Source organism: Dryobates pubescens, chromosome 6 (assembly GCF_014839835.1).
Source record: "Dryobates pubescens isolate bDryPub1 chromosome 6, bDryPub1.pri, whole genome shotgun sequence".
Classification (NCBI taxonomy): Eukaryota; Metazoa; Chordata; class Aves; order Piciformes; family Picidae; genus Dryobates; species Dryobates pubescens.
Genome location: NC_071617.1, coordinates 1 through 21,202, shown reverse-complemented (window position 1 = coordinate 21,202; position 21,202 = coordinate 1). Strand labels below are relative to the sequence as shown.

Genomic DNA, 21,202 nt, shown 5'->3' with positions numbered 1-21,202 from the left:
CATTGATAGGTTGGCATCAGTATCATAACCAGGCATTGGTGGATACCTCAACCCCATGAAAGCAGCCAGCACTGTGGTGACAGAAAAAGAAAGAAAATAACACCACCACCCCCCCTCCCCACAGCAGAAGGCAATTGCAGCTGTTCTCAAGGAGAGGGTTTGTGTCAGCAGATCTTACACAGCTAAGCTCAGAAAGTTTGTGTCAGCAGCCACAAAAGCTGGTCCATCAGCATTTCTGTTTGATCCCATGCACAAACCACAGCTTACTGAACAATTATGCCAGAGGCAGGGAATATTTCCTGATCACACAACTTGGAAGCAGCATCTTCCTGTGAGAGCAATTTACATCCCGTGCTGCAGAAATCTGTGTGGGGTTAGCTGCAAGTCCTTCTTGCTGGGACTTATTGTGAGATTGTGTTGGGAGCCAAGCCACTTGGTGTTACATGCTGGCCAGGAAGTCTGTGGAAATCAGAGAATCGATCCTATGAGTCCATGGAATGAGCCCTGATTTTTTTTTTTCTCCTGTGAATAGGCAACAACTTGTTGCATAATCCTCATCTCCGCTAACTGCATGTTGCTTGGAGGACCAAACAAAATCCCAAAGCAAATGTCATGCTTGAAGCAGCTAAGGAACAAGAGAAGAGGAGCATGAGATCCCCAGACACTGATTGTGGATTTCACAGAATCACAGAATGATGGAGGCTGGATGGGATCTCGAGAGATCATGGAGTTCAAATTCCCTGCCAAAGCAGGATCACCCAGGCAGGTGGCACAGGGTGGCATTTATGTCACAAAGATGATTATCATCTGGACAGGCTGAGAGCCAGGCAAATGGGAACCTCATGAGGTTCAGTAACGGTAAGTGCAGAGTCCTGCATCTGAAGAGGAACAGCAGGCACCAGTACAGACTGGGAGTGGTCCTGCTGGAAAGCAGCTCCGGGGAGTAGACAGCAGGTTGCCATGGGACAGCGATGTGCCCTTGAGGCCAACAGGGCCAAGGGCATCCTGGGGTGCAGCAAGAGAAGTGTGACCAGCAGGGTTAGGGACGTTCTTCTCCCCCTTTGCCCTGCCCTGCCCTGCTGAGAGCACAGCTGCAATCCTGGGTCCAGTTTGGGGCTCCCCAATTGAAGAGAACAGAGATCCGCTGGAGAGAGTCCAACAGAGGCTATGAGGATGATTGGGGGACTTGAACATCTCTGCTGTGAGGAAAGACTGCCCATTTGATTTTTTCATTCTAAATTTTACACACAGTGTTGCTAAGTCATTACCTAATGGCATGTATAGATCTGTTCTGCTCAGATTTGTAGATACTCTGTCAAAATTCAACATGGAAAGGCTGAGGACTGGAGTAAACTCCACTATGTCCTCTCCAACACTTTCACTGCCCCTGGTTCAAACTTCTGAGTGTGCTTCAAGTTGGAGTTAGTGAGACGGATTGCTCCAAGGGAAGTGATTGAGCCTCTGTCCTCAGCACTGGGGAGGCCACACCTTGAATGCTGGGTTCAGTTTTGGGGTCCTCACTACAGAAAAGACATTGAGGGGCTGGAGCAGGTACAGAGAAGGGCAACACAGCTGGGGAAGGGTCTGGAGAACAGGGCTGGGGAGGAGCAGTGGAGGGAGCTGGGGGTGTTCAGCCTGGAGAAGAGGAGGCTGAGGGGAGACCTCATTGCTCCTCCCTGAAAGGTTGGCGCAAGGTAGGGGGTTGGGCCATTTTCCCTGCTCTCAGGTGATAGAAGGAGAGTAAATGGCCTAAAATTGTGCCAGGGGAGGGATAGGTTGGAGAGGAGGAAAAATGTCTTTCCTGCAAGAGTGGTCAGGGATTGGAACAGACTGCCCAGGGAGGTGGTCGAGTCCCTGTCCCTGGAGGTGTTCAGGAAATATGTGGCCATGGCACTTTGGGACATGGTTTAATGGCCATGGTGGTGTTTGGGTGACAGTTGGACTCAGTGATCTTAGGGGTCTTCTCCAACAGAAACAATTCTGTGCTTCTATGATTCAGTTTTAATGACCTGCTCAGATTAAACTATGAAGGCTAGAAACATCTTAGTAGTCTTTTAAAAAGAGTAGCTATGGAAACACACCAAATCTCTTTTTAAAAAAAGCAGTTATTACTAAACAGCAAAGAATGCCAAGGGTGTAATTTTTCTTCCTGAGAATCAAAGTGTCCATTTGTTTGTGGCAGTTTTAGACTATGCCCTTAAAAGTTAGCTGCAGATTTCGAGCAGAAAAGTAGAAAAATATAAACCATTCACAATTCGGTGTAAAAAGGAAAGCAAAATATTATTCTAAAGGAACTTCATTGGACAGAATATCTGCTATAGAAGCAAGTGTTCTATAAACATCTCACACATTTTGCCTTCATTCCTCCTTCTTCTCTAGCTGCTTGGCTGTTCTGCTGGGCTGGGGAGGGGAACGCTTTTGACCTTGCAGATAAGGATGCTAACGTTGCTTCTTTGAACTAACAGTTTCTCCTAACGGCTTCTTCTTTTCTTCTAATTATAGGGGGAAAGGAGGTGGTTTGGGGGGGAGTGGAGCAACTTCCCTGGTCCTTTTGACCAGGGTGGGGTTTTGTGCTATTTTCTGATTGTAAATACCTGTAAAATATTGCAAATCCTGTATATTTTGTACCTATTCATTGCATTCCATTGTAGAGTGTAGTTTGTGTTTTCTAAATACAGCTTCCATTTGCTTCCAATTGAGCTGGTCATGCTTTAGTTAATGTAGTGGGAAAATTCCAAACCACCACAAAGGATAAAGAGTTGTGTAACTTCCCTGAGGGTATGCAAATGCATTGCATGAGGAAGAACTTCAAGCTCATGAGGCAATGCAGGTGCTCATCACATGAAGTGGTTCTTGTAATGGTCACTGAGAGTAGCACTCCAAGGTGCGGTGCTCTGCCTGGGATGGAGTTCACAACATTCATAGCAGCCCACCTGGTGGGCTTTCTTTCGGAAAGAATCTCTAGAGGTCATCCAGTCCAACCCCCCTGCAGTCAGCAGGGACATTCCTATCTAGATCAGGTTGTTCAGAACCCCATCAAGCCTGACCTTGAGTGTCTCTAGGGATGTGGCCTCCATCATCACCCCAGGCAACCTGTTCCAGTGTTCCACCACCCTCATAGTGAAAAACTTCTTCTTAATGTCCAGTCTAGATGTGCCCTGCTCCAGTTTCAAGCCATTGCCCCTCTCCCTGTCACTACAAGCCCTCCTAAAAGTCCTTTCCCAGCCTTCCTCTTCAGATACTGAAATGCAGCTCTAAAGTCTCCCCTCCACTAGATCAGGTTGCTCAGAGCCTTCTCCAGCCTCACTTTGAATATCTCTAGGGATGGGGCCTCAACCACCTCCCTGGGCAACCTGTTCCAGAGTTCCACCACCCTCATGGTGCAGAACTTGTTCCTCACATCTAATCTAAATCTACCCTGCTCTAGTTTCAAACCATTGCCCCTTGTCCTAGTGCCACCTGCCCTTGCAAACAGTAAATAAAAATACAAGTAAATGTGTGGCTCAGGCAATGCTGGTAGCACCCCAAGGGCCGCTGATGAGCTTGCACAGCATCAGGCCTGTCTCTTTTTTCCCACTCTGTCCCCTAGCAAGTAAGCTGGGGGTGGACAAGTGGTTGGGAGGGCACACTGCCAACACAGCTGACACAAATTGGTCAAAGGGATTTTTCCCACTATGACACATCCTGCTCAGCAACAAAAACTGGTGCTGCAGAGGGAGAAGGTGGCACAGTGAGTGGTTTCTAGGTGGCCAGTGTTCAGAGACTGGCTGGGCATCAGCCTGCCTATGGCAGGTGGTGAGAGACCTTTCTTTTTCTTTTACCCTGCTGAGCTATCTTTATCTCAGCCCACGAGGTGTCTCCGTTTTGTTCTTCCTACCTTCTGCCTTTGTCCTGCTGGAGCAGAGGAGTTAAGCATGAACTATGTGGGTGCTTGGCTGCTGGCCAGGGTTACCCCACCACAGTTCTCTTTGGCACTTGACACGGGGCTCCTGGGGGCTCCAGGAGAATGGTAGCTTTCAAGAGAGTGTGCTAAACTGGGTGTATAGCTGTGGGAGGCATTTAGCTTTCCTTGGCAGGCTGATACTTGCTGTTGCTAGTCCCTCTGATGATGATGGTGACACATTTGCTCCCCTACCTCCCTCACCTGCTCCTCCATTACTTGCTCCTTTTCTTGCTGCACGTTGAATTCCAGGGCTTCTCAAAGGCTCCTTTCTGCTTCTGCAGTTTTCTGTGGTATTTATCACTTTGCCTTGCCTGAGAAACCTGTGATGAAAGCACTGGACTTGAGCCCGGGCTGGTATCCAACCCTTGGATCTCTGGAGAACCATTTAAAGGAGACAGCATCAGTTACACCTTCCTCATCCCCTCTGGGAGCTGCTCTGTGGAAAGAGTGAAACAAATAATCATAAAATGATAGAATGCTCTGGGTTGGAAAGGACATCTAGATTTCATCTAGTCCATACACCCCTGCAGTCAGCAGGGACATCCCCAAACTGATCAGGCTGCTCAGAGTCCCATCAAGCCTGACTTTGAATATCTTCAGGGATGGGGCCTCTACCACCTCCCTGGGCAACATGGTTTAGTGGTGAAGGTTAGACTGGGTGAGTTTGGAGGGCTCTTCCAACCAGATGTGTTCTGTGATTCTGTCTCTTCCAGCCTTGACAGTTCAATGATTCTAGATGATCTCTAGAGGTCCCTTGCAACCCCTACTATCCTGTGCATCTGTGAAATGGGTGTAAAAATCACTGGCCCTGTGAAAAGTCAATGGAAGGCAGCACTGTTGTGGTTTCTGCTTTCTGGTTGTGTTCATTTGCTTCATTTTGTATCACAGCCTCTGTGTGTTTGCCTTAACCACAAGCTAAAAGCCTGTGGAACATCAGTGACCTAATTAAAGATGGCTTCCCTGATGAACTTCTTCCCCAGCATATACATTCATGGAGGTTTTCTGCAGATGACATGCAAAGCATGCTGTGGAAAAGGATGGAAAGCAGGTGGTCAGAGAGTCACTGCTGCAGTTGTCCCACTTGTGTTCTTTGGCATTGTGCCAGCCTCTAACTGGAATCAACTGCTGAGGAGATCCTCAATTCTGTTAGACATTTGCAAATGATCCTTAATTCATACATTCATAGAATTGCTTAGGTTGGATGGGACCTTGAAGATCATCCAGTTCCAACTCCCTGCCGTGGGTAGGGACACCTCTCGCCAGCCTAGTTTGCGCAAGGCCTCATCCAACCTGACCTTGAACACCTCCAGGGAAGAGGCATCCACGGCTTCCCTGGGCAGCCTGTTCCAGTGTCTCCTCACCCTCACTGCAAAGAATCTTTTTCTAGTATCTTGTTTAAGAGAGAGGAGGAGACTCAGGGGTGACCTTATTGTTCTCTACAACTACCTGAAGGGAGGTTGTAGACAGGCAGAGGTTGGTCTCTTCTCCCAGGCAACCAGCACCAGAACAAGAGGACACAGTCTCAAGCTGCACCAGGGGAGGTTTAGGCTGGAGGTTAGGAGGAAGTTCTACACAGAGAGAGTGATTGCCCATTGGAATGGGCTGCCCAGGGAGGTGGTGGAGTCACCATCACTGGAGGTGTTCAGGAGGAGACTTGATGGGGTGCTTGGTGCCATGGTTTAGTTGATTAGGTGGTGATGGACGACAGGTTGGACTTGATGATCTTGAAGGTCTCTTCCAACCTGGTCTATTCTTCTATTCTATTCTATTCTACTCTAAATTCGCATTGTCCCCCAAAAGCAAACTGCAGAGCTGCACAAACACAGAGCATTTAACAGGGGCATTTTTCACTTGTGGGGATCCTGTGAGTCCCATGAATCACATCGGTCTTGAGGTGCATCAGAGCTTTGGAACATCTGTGCTGCACCATGCTGACTACTTCAGTTTAGATGGGCACACACAAAACCTCTCCGTCTCTCACTGTGAGAGGTGCCCACCTCTTAGATGGTATGATCTGGTTATACAGTAGAAACCTCAGACTAGGAACCTCATTTAGAAACCCTGCAGCAGCTGCTGCCAAGTCATGCCTGGGCTGGTGGAGCAGGCATTCTGAAATCCCAGATTTTGAGTGGCAGTAGCTCATTTTGTTGGTCCCACAGTTGCCTTAATGTAGTGCAAGGTTCATCTTCTGACTTTCTAATTACCCTGTTACCTACAAGTGTCTTAAGCTCACAGCTGTAGTCAGTGGAACTGGTTGGCTCCCCAGCATGATCATACTCCGATGCAAGGTCTTCGACTGCAGCACCCACCAAAGAAGTTTGAGCCAACATTTGATTCCCATTAGTCTGGAGCAGAGAAGGCTGAGGGGAGACCATATTGCTGTCTACAGCTACCTGAAAGAAGGCCGGAGTGAGGCCGATATTGGTCTCTTCTCCCAGGTTACTAATGATGAGAGAAAATGGTCTTAAGTTGCACCAGGGGAGGTTTAGTTTGGTTATTAGGAAGAATTTCTTTACTGAAAGAGTGGTGAGGCATTGGAACAGGCTGCCCAGGGAGTTGCCATCCCTGGAGGTGTTCAAGATGTACGTAGATGTGGTGCTTTAGGATATAGGTTAGTGGTCATGGTAGTTGGGCTGTGGTTGGACTTGATGATCTTAAAGATCTTATCCAAACGTAATGATTCTATGATTACCCTCAGCACAAGCTTGGAGCTGCCGAAGTTGCAAATAAAACCCGGAAGAACGGTACTTGTGCTGTAAGATGCAGGAAGCCCAGGGTTCTAAGCCCGAGCCAAGACTTCTTTCCCACTGGTTGCAACAAAAACTGTGTGTCTGCAGGCATCAGGCACACACTCAGAGCTGCCTTTCATTCTTTCCCCCATTCACAGAATCACAAAATGGTCAGAGCTAGAAAGCATCTTAGGAAATTGTCTAGTTCGATCCCCCTGCCAGAGCAGGTTCACCTAGAGCAGGTTGCACACGACAGGCTTCATGTCATAAAGATGATTAGATCTTGAACAGCATCACCTCTCTCACAGAATCACAGAATGCCAGGGACTGGAAAGGACCTTGAAAGCTCATCCAGTCCAACTGCCATGCCAGAGCAGGATCGCCTAGAGCAGGTCACACAGGAACACATCCAGGAGGGGTTGGAATATCTCCAGAGAGGGAGACTCCACATCCACCCTGGGCAGCCTGTTCCAGTCTTCTGTCACCCTCACAGTGAAATAATTTTTTCCTTCTGTTTCCACGGAACTTTCTATGCCTCAGCTTCCACCATTGCCCCATGTGCTGGCATTGGGTATTGCCAAGAAGAGCCTGGCTCCATCCTGAAGTACCCTCTGTTGTAGACAGAAATCAACAAACTCACCTTGCTCAGTTCCGCTGGATGCAGAGGGAAAGCCTGAGCAGATGAAGTTCTGCTGAAGAGGCAGACAAGCCACTGTGCTGTGCTTTGTTGTAAGGCAACATAACAAGCCTTGCCTGTTCCTGGGCTTTTCTTGTAAGAACCATGGGAAGGGAAGCCATCCAGAGCTCCCCAGTGTACTGCCCAGTTACAGACAGAAATTTGGACAGAAAAATGTATCTTACATTTCAGCAAAATGAAAGTGGGAAATTAAACCCTGGAGCTCTGGGGGATAATTCAAGTTGTCTGCAACCTTTCTTCAGATAAAAGATATCCCCTCCCTGCACCAAAGGGATGATTTGGAGTCTCCTCTTTAAAGGGCCATTTCAAATGCTATTGTGTTAGCAACTTCTCCTTTGCTGTCTTTCCTCCAGAATATAGCAGGAGAGAGAAGGTAGTGCTCATGAGGTGCCAAAAATAAATTGAAAAGAGCTAGCAAGATGTAAGATGGAATCCTAGCTGGCCAGTAAAGAATTAAAATTCACCATAGTCAGATATGTATTGACCATGCCCATTTGCTTTCAAAAATAAGCCCTCAAGGTAACAAGTCCCACAGAAACACCAAGTCAGCTGCAGCTATTGCATGCCAAACACTGTCATACCTGTCTGACTTGGGACACTTCACCAAACAGCAGTTGTTGTCCAAATCTAATCAGACCCATGTCTAAGCACATTAATAGTGGTGAGGCACTGGAACAGGCTGCCCAGGGAGGTGGTGAAATCACCATCCATGGAGGAGTTAAAAAAACAAGTATATGTGGCACTTTGGGACATGGTCTAGTGGTCATGGAGATGTCGGATAGAAGGTTGGGCTTGACGATCTTAGAGGTCTGGAGCAGGCTGCCTAGAGAAATTCTGGAGTCTCCTTCTCTAGATATCTTCAGAATCCACCTGTTTGTGTTCCTGTGTGGCCTGGCCTGGGTGATTCTGCTTTGCAGGGGGATTGGTCTTGATGATCTCTGAATGTCCCTTCCAAACCTTTGCATTCTGTGATTCTGTCTTTCCAACCTTAATGATCCTATGATTCTGAATCCCAGATATTTCTGGTTTCTGCTTGCCTAGAATCTGTCTTTGCATGTTTATGTACCCACTATGACGTGTTTAACATTATCTCAACTACATTTCCTTTGACTAATGTTATTTCTTTTGCCCTCTCCTGCCATTTATCAAAGTGCTTTTGTAGTCTGCTCATAACCTCTAAGGATGCATAATTCCTCCCAGCATTCTATCACCTTAATACAAGGTTGCTAAAACTCTTCACAGTTGTTAATTGACCTCTCTGCTATCCTATTCCAAACATCTTCCCAAGATAATGAGGTGCAACAATTACCTCCTATTTAATTTTAAATACAATTGTCATTATCACCCTAACATACATGCTGCAGGAGCGTCCAGAAAGTGATGTGGCTTCCCATTTTAAGTCCTTATAAAACCACATCCTCATGAAACAAGCAAAGAAAAGAAAAAAAAAAACCACAAAAGTTTTTTGAGAGATCCATTCTGCATCAAATGTAGGGAAATATTTAGAATCAGAACTCAAATACAGCCAAGACAAAGTGGCCTCAAGTAGCACTGGGGGAGGTTTAGAAAAGACACTAGGAAAAAATTACCTACTGAAAGAGTGGTCAGGGATTGGAACAGGCTGCCCAGGGACGTGGTGGAGTCACTGTCCTTGGAGGTGTTCAAAAAACATGTGGCCCTGGCACTTCAGGACATGGATTAGTGGTCACAGTGGTGTTGGCTTGACTGTCGGACTTGATGATCGTAGAGGTCATAGAATCATTAAGATTGGGAAACCCCCCTAAGATCATCATGTCCAACTACTTAAGGTCTTTTCCAACCTTAATGATTCTACGATTTTTATCCACCAACTCTCAGGGCCTTTACAAGCAGCTGAAACTGGCTGGGTACTACACTACTGTCCTCTCCATTCTGGTCTCCTTTATATTCAAAGAGCCACAGAATGGTAGGGGTTGGAAAGGGCCTCTGAAGATCACGTAGTCCAACTCCCCTGCCAAAGCAGGATCACCTAGAGGTGGTTGCATAGGAACATATCCAGGGGGGTTTGTAAAGTTTCCAGGGGGGGTTGTAAAGTTTCCAGAGGAGACTCCACAGCTTCTCTGGGCAGCCTGTTCTTTGACGTCCACCTCACCACAACCCTTCCCATGTCTAGTTGGTAACCAGTGCCGGTACCCGACTGCATCAGCCACTCCTCTAGATACTCGCTTTTCTGGTGATTCTAAGGGACACCGAGCTCTCCGCCAAGAGCCGAACCCGCCTAGGGCTGCACCCGCTCGGAGGGGACCCTTCCGCAATCTCGCGGAGCACAGCTTTCCCCAGGGCGTCCCCAGCGCCACGGCTCCGCTCGCCAGCGGCGCTGGGTCCCGCAGCCAGCTCAGCCGTGCCCAGGGCGGGGGCTCTGTGCCATCCCGCCCGGCTCCGCCGGCTCGGTGCCGTCGGCGCTCGCCTCCGGCGCGCAGCACACGTGGAGCGGGCGGGGGACCGGGCGTGCGTGTGTGTATCGCCTCTGGAGGTCCCGAAACCTCTAGCTCCGCCCTGCGAGTCTCTGTGGGCTGGGGCCGGGCTGGGGGGGAGCAGCCCCGACCGCCGCCACCACGCCATGCCGCAGCCGCAGGCTGCCCGCGGCCGCTGACAGCCTTCGGCCTCCGCGGCCTCCGGGCGGCGCGGCGGCGGGCTCGGCCCGGCCCGGCCCGGCCTGGCCCGGTCCTGCCCTGCCCGATGGGCAGCCTGCTGAGCGGGGTCAGCTTCAAGGAGCCCACCACGGTGGAGGACTGCGACTCCACCTGGGAGACCGACTCGGAGCCCGAGGAGGAGGAGGCGGCGGCGGAGCCCGGCGGAGAGCCGCGGCGGCAGGAGGAGGCGTGCAGCGCCGCGAGAGGCGGGGAAGAGCCGGCCACGGACTGCCGGCCCCAGGAGCTCCCGCTGCCGCCGTCCCCGCCGCCGGAGGAAGTGGAGCGGCCTGAGGAGGACCCCGACCCCGAGCAGGTACCCCCGCAGCGCCGGGCGCTCCCCCGGTCTTCCTCTGCCCGCAGCCTCGGCGGCCGTGCTGCGGTGGGGCCGGCCGGGGCTTGGCGCTGGCCCGGGACACCCTGGCGCGCTCCCTGATGCCGGGGAAGCAGACGGAATGGAGCCGAGTACCCCCGCCCCGGGGCCGGGACAGCCCCACGCCCTCCCGGCTCTGCAGCACTGGGAGGCCGGAGCACGGGCGCGGGCGGATGAGGCCCCGCGGCGTGGAGCGGCTTGTGGTAAACCAGCTCTGCGTCTGGAGTAGCGATGAGCCGGGTTTTGTGTACCCTCCATCATCATTATGGCAGCCTGCTCGGGGGAGAAGATCGAGGCCTGGAAGTCGTGGTCAGTCCAGCTGCCGCTGTTTCTAGGCAAGGTTCTGCTTTGAATTAGATGTAGGCTTGAACTTGGTCTCTAAATTAAATGGGTTACAAATCGGAATGTTGGATCGTAAGTGGCAATGGGTTGGTCACTCCTCAGCTGGTGCGAGGTGAGGATCTCTCAGAGCAGCTTTTCTGTCATTTAAGGAACTGTTGACAATGCCAAGCCTAAAGAAGCCTGAGGCTGCTTTGGCAATAATTTCATTGAGGTTAGACTTAAATGAAGAGTGGGCCAGTTTGGTCTGGGTTTTTTTATCCTGCTATATGTATTGTATTTATATTTGGTTAATAAATTGTGCAAAATTCAATGAGCGTGAGCATTTCACCCTTTTCTGCCTGGTGCAGTGGGGTCCTGATGCCTGCTAACTGAGTGTCTCGGGGTTCAGGTGACCATGTTTAGCCTGGAGGTGTGGTCAAAGCTGCGCTTGCAGAGGCAAAAGTGGAAACAAACCTGTGTTTGTCCTTAGTGGGCAGCCGATAAGCAACAGTAAAGGCAAATGTCCAGGGCAGCCACAGGAAGCTTCCCTTTTCTAGGCTTGATGTTAACCTATTGCATGTGCACAGCAAGGAGTGAAGCAGTGAATCTTTTTATCTTTTTTGGGGGGTTTTCCCCCTCATTTGGTCTTTAGTGTAGAGAATAACATGTTGAGATCGAGTGATACAAGCCTACCTGTTGCAGTATGGTCATAAAGAAACGACAAAGAAAATTAAGTTGTTGCTGGCAAGTTGAACGCTCTGCACACTTGTGCTTAATTTTCAGTTATTCTTCAGTGCGTGTGGCTTTTACAAGTGCTCTCTGAAGTCATGGGAGTATTTCCACTCAGTTTCATGGGCTCTGTTTTAGGTCACAGCTTCTCAACAGCAGGGGGCCAGGACAAGGTCTTGTAGATGTGTATGTTCTATGACAGGTTTTTTGTTCTAGGGTTTAGTGGTTCTTCTTACTGGGCTTTAAAATTCAGTTCTGAGAAACAGTGGAAAATGTTTCAGGAAGGTGTTACGACTGCATTTTGGCTTGTCCATGACTATTCGCTTTCTCCAACAGGATACGACGATAGCAATTAAATCTGTGCACACATGACAAATAGTCTTTGCAAATAATACGATTTCCTGTTCAGAATGAGTAATGTCTTTGCATTTCCATGTCCAGGTATTTATTTAATCTTGTGCTAGCACTTTGAAGCCTTGCATTTAGAAATTCCAATCAACCTGTTGATTTAAATCCACTAGAAGGACATTTCACAGTCATGCTTTTGTGTTTTGTTTTATTTTTTAATGTAGATTTAAAGTATGTGGTGTTAAGTATTCACACAGAGGTTTTCAGTGTCTGACCAGGTTGGATGAGGCCTTGAGCAATCTGGTCTAGTGGAAGGCATCTCTGCTAATACCAGGGTGGGTTGGAACTAGGTGACCTCCAAGGTCCCTTCCAACCCAACCCATTCTACGATTCTACGACACAGTAGGCACATACGTGCAGCTGTGTGTCTTTACATTGCTGAAATCCATCATGATAAATAACTAGCGTTACACAAATTTGCTCTGGGGTGTGTTTGTGGATGGTTATTTTCTGCTTTCTCACTGTTTCAGAGCGGTGATGGAACTGAGCTGACAGCCAAGCCAAAGAGAAGCTTCTATGCAGCCAGAGATTTATACAAGTACCGACATCAGTATCCAGTAAGAGTATTCTATGGTTTAAAACAGCCTTTTTTAGTAGAAGGCAGCACAGAACTCACCTGTTCCTAACCTTTTCTGATGCTTAATAAAGAAGAATAAAAAAGCTGACACAGCGGGAGAGGAGCGAAAGTAGCGCAGCGTCTTTTTATCCCAGGTGTATGTGCAAACACGTGAGATGGGAAAGCCTGAGAGCGACAGGAGGAAGCCAGAAAAAGGCTTGTGCCTTGAACATCGACAAGGATAGATTACGGAGTTTGGAGAAGGAAACAAATCTTCATTTTGAGAGTGGCAGAGCACTGGAACAGGGTGTCTGGAGAGGTTGTGGAGTCTCCATTTCTGGAGGCATTCAAACCTACCTTGAGTACTGTGTCCAGTTCTGGGCCCCTCAGTTTAAGAAGGACATCGAGACACTTGAACATGTCCAGAGAAGGGCAACAAGGCTGGGGAGAGGCCTTGAGCACAGCCCTGTGAGGAGAGGCTGAGGGAGCTGGGATTGTTTAGCCTGGAGAAAGAGAAGGCTCGGGGGTGACCTCATTGCCCTCTACAACTACCTGAAAGGTGGTTGGAGCCAGGAAGGGGTTGGTCTCTTCTCCCAGGCAGCCAGCACCAGAACAAGGGGACACAGTCTGAAGCTGCTCCAGGGGAGGTTTAGACTCGAGGTGAGGAGAAAGTTCTTCACCGAGCGAGTCGTTCGTCATTGGAGTGTGCTGCCCAGGGAGGTGGTGGAGTCACCGTCCCTGGAGGTGTTCAAGAGGAGACTGGACGTGGCACTTGTTGCCATGGTCTAGTCGTGAGGTCTGTGGTGACAGGTTGGACTCGATGATCCTCGGGGTCTCTTCCAGCCTTGGTTATACTGTGATACTGTGATACTGTGATCTTGTCCCTGCAGGCCTTTGCAAACAGTCTCTCTGCAGCTTTCCAGTAGGCCCCCCCTCCTGGCAGGCTGCTGTTAGGTCTCCCTGGAGCCTCGTCTTCTTCAGGCTGATCACGCTCAGCTCCCTCAGCCTGTCCGTATAGCAGAGTTGCTTAAACCCCCTGGTCATTCTCATGGTCCTCTCTGGACCTGCTTGATCAGCTTCATGTCCTTCCTGTGCTGACGGCACCGGACCTGTACAGAGTACTCCAGGTGAGGTCTCATCAGAGCAAAGCGGTAGAATCATCTCTCTGGATCTGCTGGCAACACAACTTTTGATGCAGCCTGGGATACAATTGGCCTTTTTGGCAACAAGCTCGTACTGCCTGATCGTGTCCAGCTTCTCCTCTGTGTTTACTCCTCTAACCTCTGCCTTGGTAGCACAAGGTATCAGCCATAAGGAAATTGCAGATCTTTAAACTGAGTCTTTAAGTGTATGAATAAAACCTTGTGGTTCCTAAAACTCCTGACATTTTTCTCTCCTCAGTTTAACAAGGAGCACAATATTGCTTTCTGGATAGTCTCTAATAGTTTTGTTGTAAACTGATAATGTTCCTCTTTCCTTTCTTTCAGCAGAACTTTAAAGACCTTCGCTATCAAAATGATTTGTGCAACCTCCGCTTTTACAAAAACAAAATCCCATTTAAACCTGACGGTGAGTAGTGCTGTGGCTGTCACAGAGATCACAGAATGCTCACAGACAAGAGAAGCAAAAGGAAACTGGTGATAGTTACACTGCTGACAAATTAAAGATGTTAAGGTACAGATATTGATGCTGTGTCCAGTTCGGATGCCCTCAGCACGAGAAGGGCATTGAACTGTTGGAGAGGGTCCAGAGGAGGCCGTGAAGATCATCAGAGGGCTGGAGCACCTCCCCTGTGGGGACAGGCTAAGAGAGTTGGGGCTGTTCAGCTTGGAGAAGAGAAGGCTCCAGGGAGACATCAGAACACCCTTCCACTACCTGAAGGGGCTACAGGAAAGCTGGGGAGGAACTTTTGACAAGGGCTGGGAGTGATAGGACAAAGGGCAATGGCTTTAAGCTGGAAGAGGGGAGATTTAGACTGGATTTTAAGAATAAATTCATTACAGTGAGGATGGTGAGACACTGGAACAGGTTGCTCAGGGAAGCTGTGGATGCCTCCTCCCTGGAGATGTTCAGGGCCAGGATGGATGAGGCCTTGAGTAGCCTGGGCTGGTGGGAGGTGTCCCTCCCCATGGCAGGGGGGGGTTGGAACTGGATGATCTTCAGGGTCCCTTCGAACACAGACCATTCTGTGAATCTATGAATTCTATGACTTGAACCTCCATGCTGGAGTAGCATGTTGGTAACACAGAAGCAGGTTGTGCTTAAATCATGGTTCTCTTTTTGCTCCAGGAAGGTGATGCTTTCCCCATGCATTCTCAGCAGGATGCAGTACAGGGTGTTGTTCGTACTACTGCTTTACAATGCCTTTTATAAAACAAAGGTAAACTTGTGCCAGTCTGCTGGACAAACTCTGGCTGCTTGGAGTGGCAGGGATCAGGGTGTTGTGCCTAGAGCTGTATAAGGGAAAAGGAACGTGTTGTAACTACGGTGTGTGAGGTTATTACAGTATCAATTTCTGAGTCCCCGTTGGTTCTGGTAGTGCAGCAGGAACCTCATATGCAGTGCTGTGCACCAACACAGGATGAAAGATGGCAAATCCTGCTCTAGAGGGTTTGCAGACGAGGTGTGAGAGACAGAAGGCTAGCAGACAGATGGGGTAGCAGAAGGAGACAATAAAATGGTCTTGGCTAGAATGATAGACAGCAGTCTTGGCACATGAGCCATTGGGGAAAAAAAACTAAAAAAAAAATATTGCAGGCCAAAAGTAAGCTTTGGAGAGGTCAAAAGAACAGTGAGGAGGTTACTTGGAAGGAATTTGCTCAAAAGCAGTTTGGGAGGAAATACCAAAGTGCACTTTGGAGTACAGAAGTAGTGAAACATGGAGGCTGCCATTGAGGCAGGAGCCTGTCAGAGACAGCATCTCACAGCAACAAATGGCTTTGATAAAGTAGGAAGGTAGAGGTCACAAAGGGCTTTGGAAGTGAAGGTTTATCGGTTTTATTTGATGTTACAGAAAAGAGCTTCGCAGGGGAAGAAGGCCAAGCAAAAAAGAGGCAATAGAAAAAGCTGTGGTTGTGATCTTACCAGCATCATTCAGGGTAGGTGTATGCAGGATAAGAGGGTGCTTTTCAGGGTCAGGAGAAGGGATATTGAGTTGCAAAATGTTACAGTTCTGATGGGAAGCTGGATGGGAAGGAGCATGAAACAGAAGGATGGAAAGGGTCTGAATGGGAAGGTTGAAGATGAGAGCTACTCATAGGTGAGATAGCAATGGTGTCCACACGAGAAAATGAGTCAGGGTATGTGGAGGAATGACAAGATCCTGGTTTTAAATATCTGGAGCTTCATCCGGATATCCACAGGCAGATACTGTTCGTCGCTTGACAGGAGGAAGACCTCAGAGGTCATCTACTCCAACCCTCCTGCCATGGGCAGGGACACCTCTCAACTTGACTTGGTTGCCCAAGGCCTCATCCAACCTGGCCTTGAACACTGCCCAGGGAGATCACATCCACATCCTCCCTGGGTAGCCTGTTCCAGAGTCTCACCACCCTCTTACTGAAGAACTTCTTCCTCACATCCAGTCTAACCCTGCTCCCCCTCAGCTCCAAATCAGTCCCTTTGTCCTGTCTCTGGACACCCTCAGGAAAAGTCCCTCTGCAGCCTTCCTGGAGGATCCCTTCAGGTATTGGAAAGCAGCTGTGAGGTCTCCTGGAGTCTTTTCCAGGCAGAACACCCCCTGGTTTCCTCAGTCTGTCCTTGTAGCAGCAGCCCTTGGATTATTTTTGTGGCCTTCTCCAACAGCTTTGTGGCCTTCTTATGGTGGGGACACCAGAACTGGACACAGTAGTCAAGGTGGGGTCTCACAAGAGCAGAGGAGTCCATGGGAACCTGGGGACCACATGAACCTGAAACTGAAAGCCAGAAAAGTTTGGGGAGGGGGCATGCTTTAACCTACGGTATGAAGGAGCAATTCAAGAGGATTAGCTACAAGAAGAGATAGTCATGGAGGTTAGAGGAGGGTTTCTCCTAAAATTTGTAAAGAATAAAATTTCTCTTAATATTTTAGGAGAAAACCCCAGTTGGTAGTGTCAAAGGTAGCTGACAGGCCATGGAGGCTAAAGTGCTGATGGCTGTGAGCTCTGGTTATGCAGAAGTTTTTGATGAGAATGGGAAGAGTAGCCACCACCTTGGCCTAGGTCTGTGGGTCTGTGAGAGTCTGTAGGAGTAGTCTAAGCTATGATGGTAGGGCCTGAATTACCGGGGAATGTTATTAAAAAAACATTCCTAGTGCAGTACTGGAGCTGAAGTTTAATTGCCATGACCTACAGGTTAAGCTTTTGGTTCTGATTCAGCTCTGGTCCGTCTCTGTCCTGGAACTGAGCAGCAAGTTTTCCAATATTTGAAATACATAGGGTGGATGCAATGTGATGAGGATGGCAGGAGGTCCTCTTTGCAAGGTCCTTTTCCAGCCTTGCCTACACTGAAAGCTGCATGTTATTAGCAGCAGCTTTGGCTGACTGCTTTCTCCATGTCTTGAAGAAAAGTGTCCAATGTATTCACTGAGACCCAAGTGGAAACTGTCACTGGGAGGCGAGGGGAGGGAGGTTTCAGGTGCATAATAGGAGACTATCTACCTGGTCCTTCAGGCTTTTTAGGCCACTCCCTTGCTATCTGACTCTGGGAGGGGCTGTGTGGCAAAGGTAAAACTCTTGTTGGTTTCAGGGTAGAAACAGACGGATTTCATTCATGGAAAGAGGCCGCAGAGAGTTTGGAACAGGGAACATCCTTTTATGTACTCTCTGTGCAGCCAAGGGCCTTGGCTCATGACTTGAGTATCACGAGCACGGTTTTGGTGTGAAGAATGATTTGTTGCTTTTTAGATGTGCTTTGTCCTCTGTTTTTTTATGCCTGTCTCTCTGCAAGAGGAGGTCGCTGAACTCCACAACTGTTCGGAGACCACTAAAAGCTGAAATTCTCATTTATTGAGCGTAACCTGAAAAAAACAATGTCAAACTCATAGCAATGGCAGCAAGACTCTTGGGCAGAGCTCACTGAGGAAGATTTCCCAATTGTAATGTTATTTGCAGCTGGAGAGACTCCTTCTTGGAATGGGAGATCTCTTAAGAGTTGAGTCTTTTTTCTGCTTAGAGTATTTTTTTCATAGAATCATGTTTTGGGCTGGAAAAGACCTTGAAGATCATCTGGTTCCAACCCACATTTCAAGGTTCATAGATTCACAGAATGGGTTGGGATGCAAGGGACTTTAAAAATCATCCAGTTCCAACCCCTCTGCCATGGCCACTAGACCAGGGTGCTCAAGGCCTCATCCAGCCTGGCTTTGAACACTTCCAGGGAGGGAGCATCCATGACCTCTCTGAGCAACCCGTTCCATTGTCTCACCAGGAATTTATTACAATTAGGAGTTTATAGATGTAGTTATTTATTTGTGTATATATGCAGGCTTCCGTCAAAGCAATAACAGGCAATTCATGATACAATCTTCTGTGTAAGTGGTTTGTTAATGAAAGGCAATGCAATAAAATGATCTAGGATGTGAGAACTTTTGGAGAATCTGTTTTACACATACCCTCTGCTGGTAAGTAACTCAAGTAAGGGACCTACGAGAAATCTGGGGAGGGACCTTTTACAAGGGCTCGTGGTGATAGGACCAGGGGCAATGCCTTTAATCTTGAGGAGGGCAGATTAGGTTTGGATATTAGAAAGAAACTGTGTACAGTGAGGGTGGTGAGACACTGGAACAGGGGGAGCTGTGGATGCCTCCCACCGTGGAAGCGTATCAGGATCAGGCTGGATGAGGCCTTGAGCAACCTGGGCTAGTGGGAGGTGTCCCTGCCTGTGGCGGAGGGGTTGGAAATGGATGATTTTCAAGGTCCCTTCCCACCCAAACCATTCTATTCTATAAGTCGTCACTTGGTTTTGTTATAATGAAATTTGATAAATCTCTTCTTAACAAAGTTGTAGTAACCAGGTTTATTTTAAGTTAAAATTAATTTATTTATGGGTGTAATAGACCTTATTTCACTTAGTCTGTGAAAGAATGAAAGCCTTCTATCACTGTGTACTGTGTGTAGCTGATGGCTACCTAACAGCTGTCAAATTATTTTTCTGCAGGGGTTTATATTGAAGAAGTCTTAAATAAATGGAAAGGAGACTATGAAAAACTGGAGCATAACCACACTTACATCCAGTGGTTGGTTACTTATTACCTATTTCTGATTTCAAGCATTAATTTGGTTAAGGGTTCATGCACCATGAGTCATAACATGCTTTTCTTTTAACAGGCTTTTTCCACTGAGGGAACAAGGTCTGAACTTCTATGCTAAAGAATTAACTACCTATGAAATTGAGGTAATACAAACTGAGCTCAATGCAAACCAGCACATTAATTTTAATACATAATTGCTTGTTTGTTATGTAGAGTTGTGTGATACAATGCATAAGTGTACTGGCTTTAGTGCCACTTTGAATTTCACATGTATTCTTTGGTTTATTAGGAATTCAAGAAAACAAAGGAAGCAATTAGAAGATTTCTTTTGGCTTACAAAATGATGTTGGAGTTTTTTGGAATCAAACTAATTGATAAAAGTGGAAACGTAGCACGAGCTGCTAACTGGCAAGAAAGATTTCAACATTTGAATGAGTAAGTCATGACATGTACCCCACTCTCCAGAACTGCCATAGACTCTCTTCAGCAATTTTTCCCTAGAGAAGAGGAAAATAAATCTTCCAAACTTTGTCAGGCAAAGGAGAAAAAGAAATAGTCAATGCCTTGTTTGTGTCTGTAAGTGTTATGTTCCTCCTTTCCCTTTCATCTGTTGTGCTTCTCACCCTTTACCAGTCTGCCATCACTGAATTCCCTAAAAATACAATTTCAGATGGTGCAGAAGAAGATGACAGAGCCTAATTAATTTGTTTGTCATGCTGCCGAACACATTTTCACCTGATACCGAAGTGCTGCTGCTCAGTTGGAGAGGACAAGTGGCTTTTGTATTTGTAATCATATTTCTTTTTGAGAAAAATCCAGTTCTCCACCCCTGTATGGGAGTTAAATTAACAAGGTTTTCCCTCCCTCCTCAAAACATAAAATAGGTATTGAATATTTTTCAATTGCACTACTTAACTGGTGAGATTCAGACATGCACTAAGTAAGTCAAACTTTAGCTCAGCTTTCAACCCATTAAATCTGTTGGTTTTCAATTATGGTTTGTCCCGTGCAAATTAACTGTATCAAAATCTCTTTTCAGATATTTTGATCCCTTTCCTAATACCTCTGACCTTTGAGATGAAGATTGTTTTCTTGCAGTATTTTGTTCTCCTGTCCAATTGAAAGCTTGTGGATAGAATTGCTGAGGCATAATTTTGAGTGAATAATTTGTTACTAATTTGACTTAAATATTATGTGAGCCACTACGAGTGTGGGCTCAGACTCAGGCCACAGATAAAACAGGGGTTTATTACTCAGGGTTTTTTCTGTCACTGCACATTTTTACTCTCTTAATTCCTGTATTCTCACCAGTGAGCAGCTACATAGTTTTAAGTCAGGAATTGGACTCTTTACTTAATTTTAGGCATGAAGAATTGAGACATTTAAGGTTTACTGTTTACTGAGGTATACTTTATGAATGAGAGCTCTTCACAAGCACTTCCAAAAGACAGTTAATTTGTCTTAGACACTTCTTGCGATGGTGGGACTTGCTTTCCAGAGGTGCCTCTTTCTCTCCCAACAGTGCATCGGAAGTAGAGGTAGTTTAATCTAGACTGGAGATCCAGCTTTGTGTAGCTTAAGTGCAAGGAATCCTGTTCTGTAGCCGTATTACCACCGCTGACCCACGCTTTATAAAATGATGGGGTTTTTTTCTTCAGAGAAAACAGACAGCAGAAGGAATCACAATCAGTACACGCTTTAGGTTTCTTTTTTTTTTTTTTTTTTCAGCCTATTCCCTCATTTCATTTTACAGACACAAATTTTCACTTACAACATCCTAGCAGAGGAGTTGCTAGCAAGCTACAGCAGCTCTGAGAAATCAAAGGACGGGAAGCCTGAAGTATACACCTCGAGCGATAAAAAGGAGTGAGAATTTGCAGTTCCAGTTCTGTATCTGTAAGGGTTGGTTTGGTTTTGTTGTTTGGTTGGGTTTTTTTCTGATTCAATGGAATTTTTCATCCTTTCCTTCCAAAGGTCTCAACACAATTACTTGAGAATCACTCGAATTCTGAAAAGTCTTGGTGAGCTTGGATATGAGAGTTTTAAATCTCCCCTGGTAAAATTTATTCTTCATGAAGCTCTTGTGGAAGATACCATTCCCAACATCAAGCAAAGTGCTCTGGAATACTTTGTGTATACTATTAGAGACCGACGAGAAAGGAGGAAACTCCTGAGATTTGCCCAGCAGCACTACACCCCTCCAGAGCATTTCATCTGGGGACCCCCAAGAAAACAGAAATCAGAGGGAAACAAAGCAAATAAAAAGCCAGCATCCCCAGTTTCTATTCACAACAGTTACGTTTCTAAGCATAAGAAACCAAAAGAGCCTAAGAATACTTCAGCAAGTGGAAACTCAGCTGGGAAACCAACTGAAGAAAGAAAGGTGGAACTCACAAAAAAGGGGGAAGAAAATTACCAGGATGAACAAGAACTGAGCTGTGATGCTGTTAGGCAGAACAGCAGTGAAAAGAACGGTGATGCTGATAGCGGTCAGCATTCCAAATCAGAGGAAACTCACGATTCAGATTCAAACAGAAAGGAGGACGCT

General features: G+C 47.3%; 1 protein-coding gene across 1 annotated transcript; it reads left to right on the top strand.

The window, feature by feature from the left end:
- Positions 1–10,087: 10,087 nt before the first annotated feature.
- Positions 10,088–21,199, top strand: OGFRL1 (opioid growth factor receptor like 1; the record flags this gene model as incomplete). Its single annotated transcript, XM_054162441.1, has 7 exons — positions 10,088–10,354; positions 12,340–12,426; positions 13,913–13,994; positions 18,561–18,639; positions 18,731–18,797; positions 18,944–19,089; positions 20,629–21,199. Coding segments are annotated over exons 1-7 (1,299 nt in total), but the record flags the coding sequence as incomplete, so codon positions are not given.
- Between the last annotated feature and the right edge of the window lie 3 nt (positions 21,200–21,202).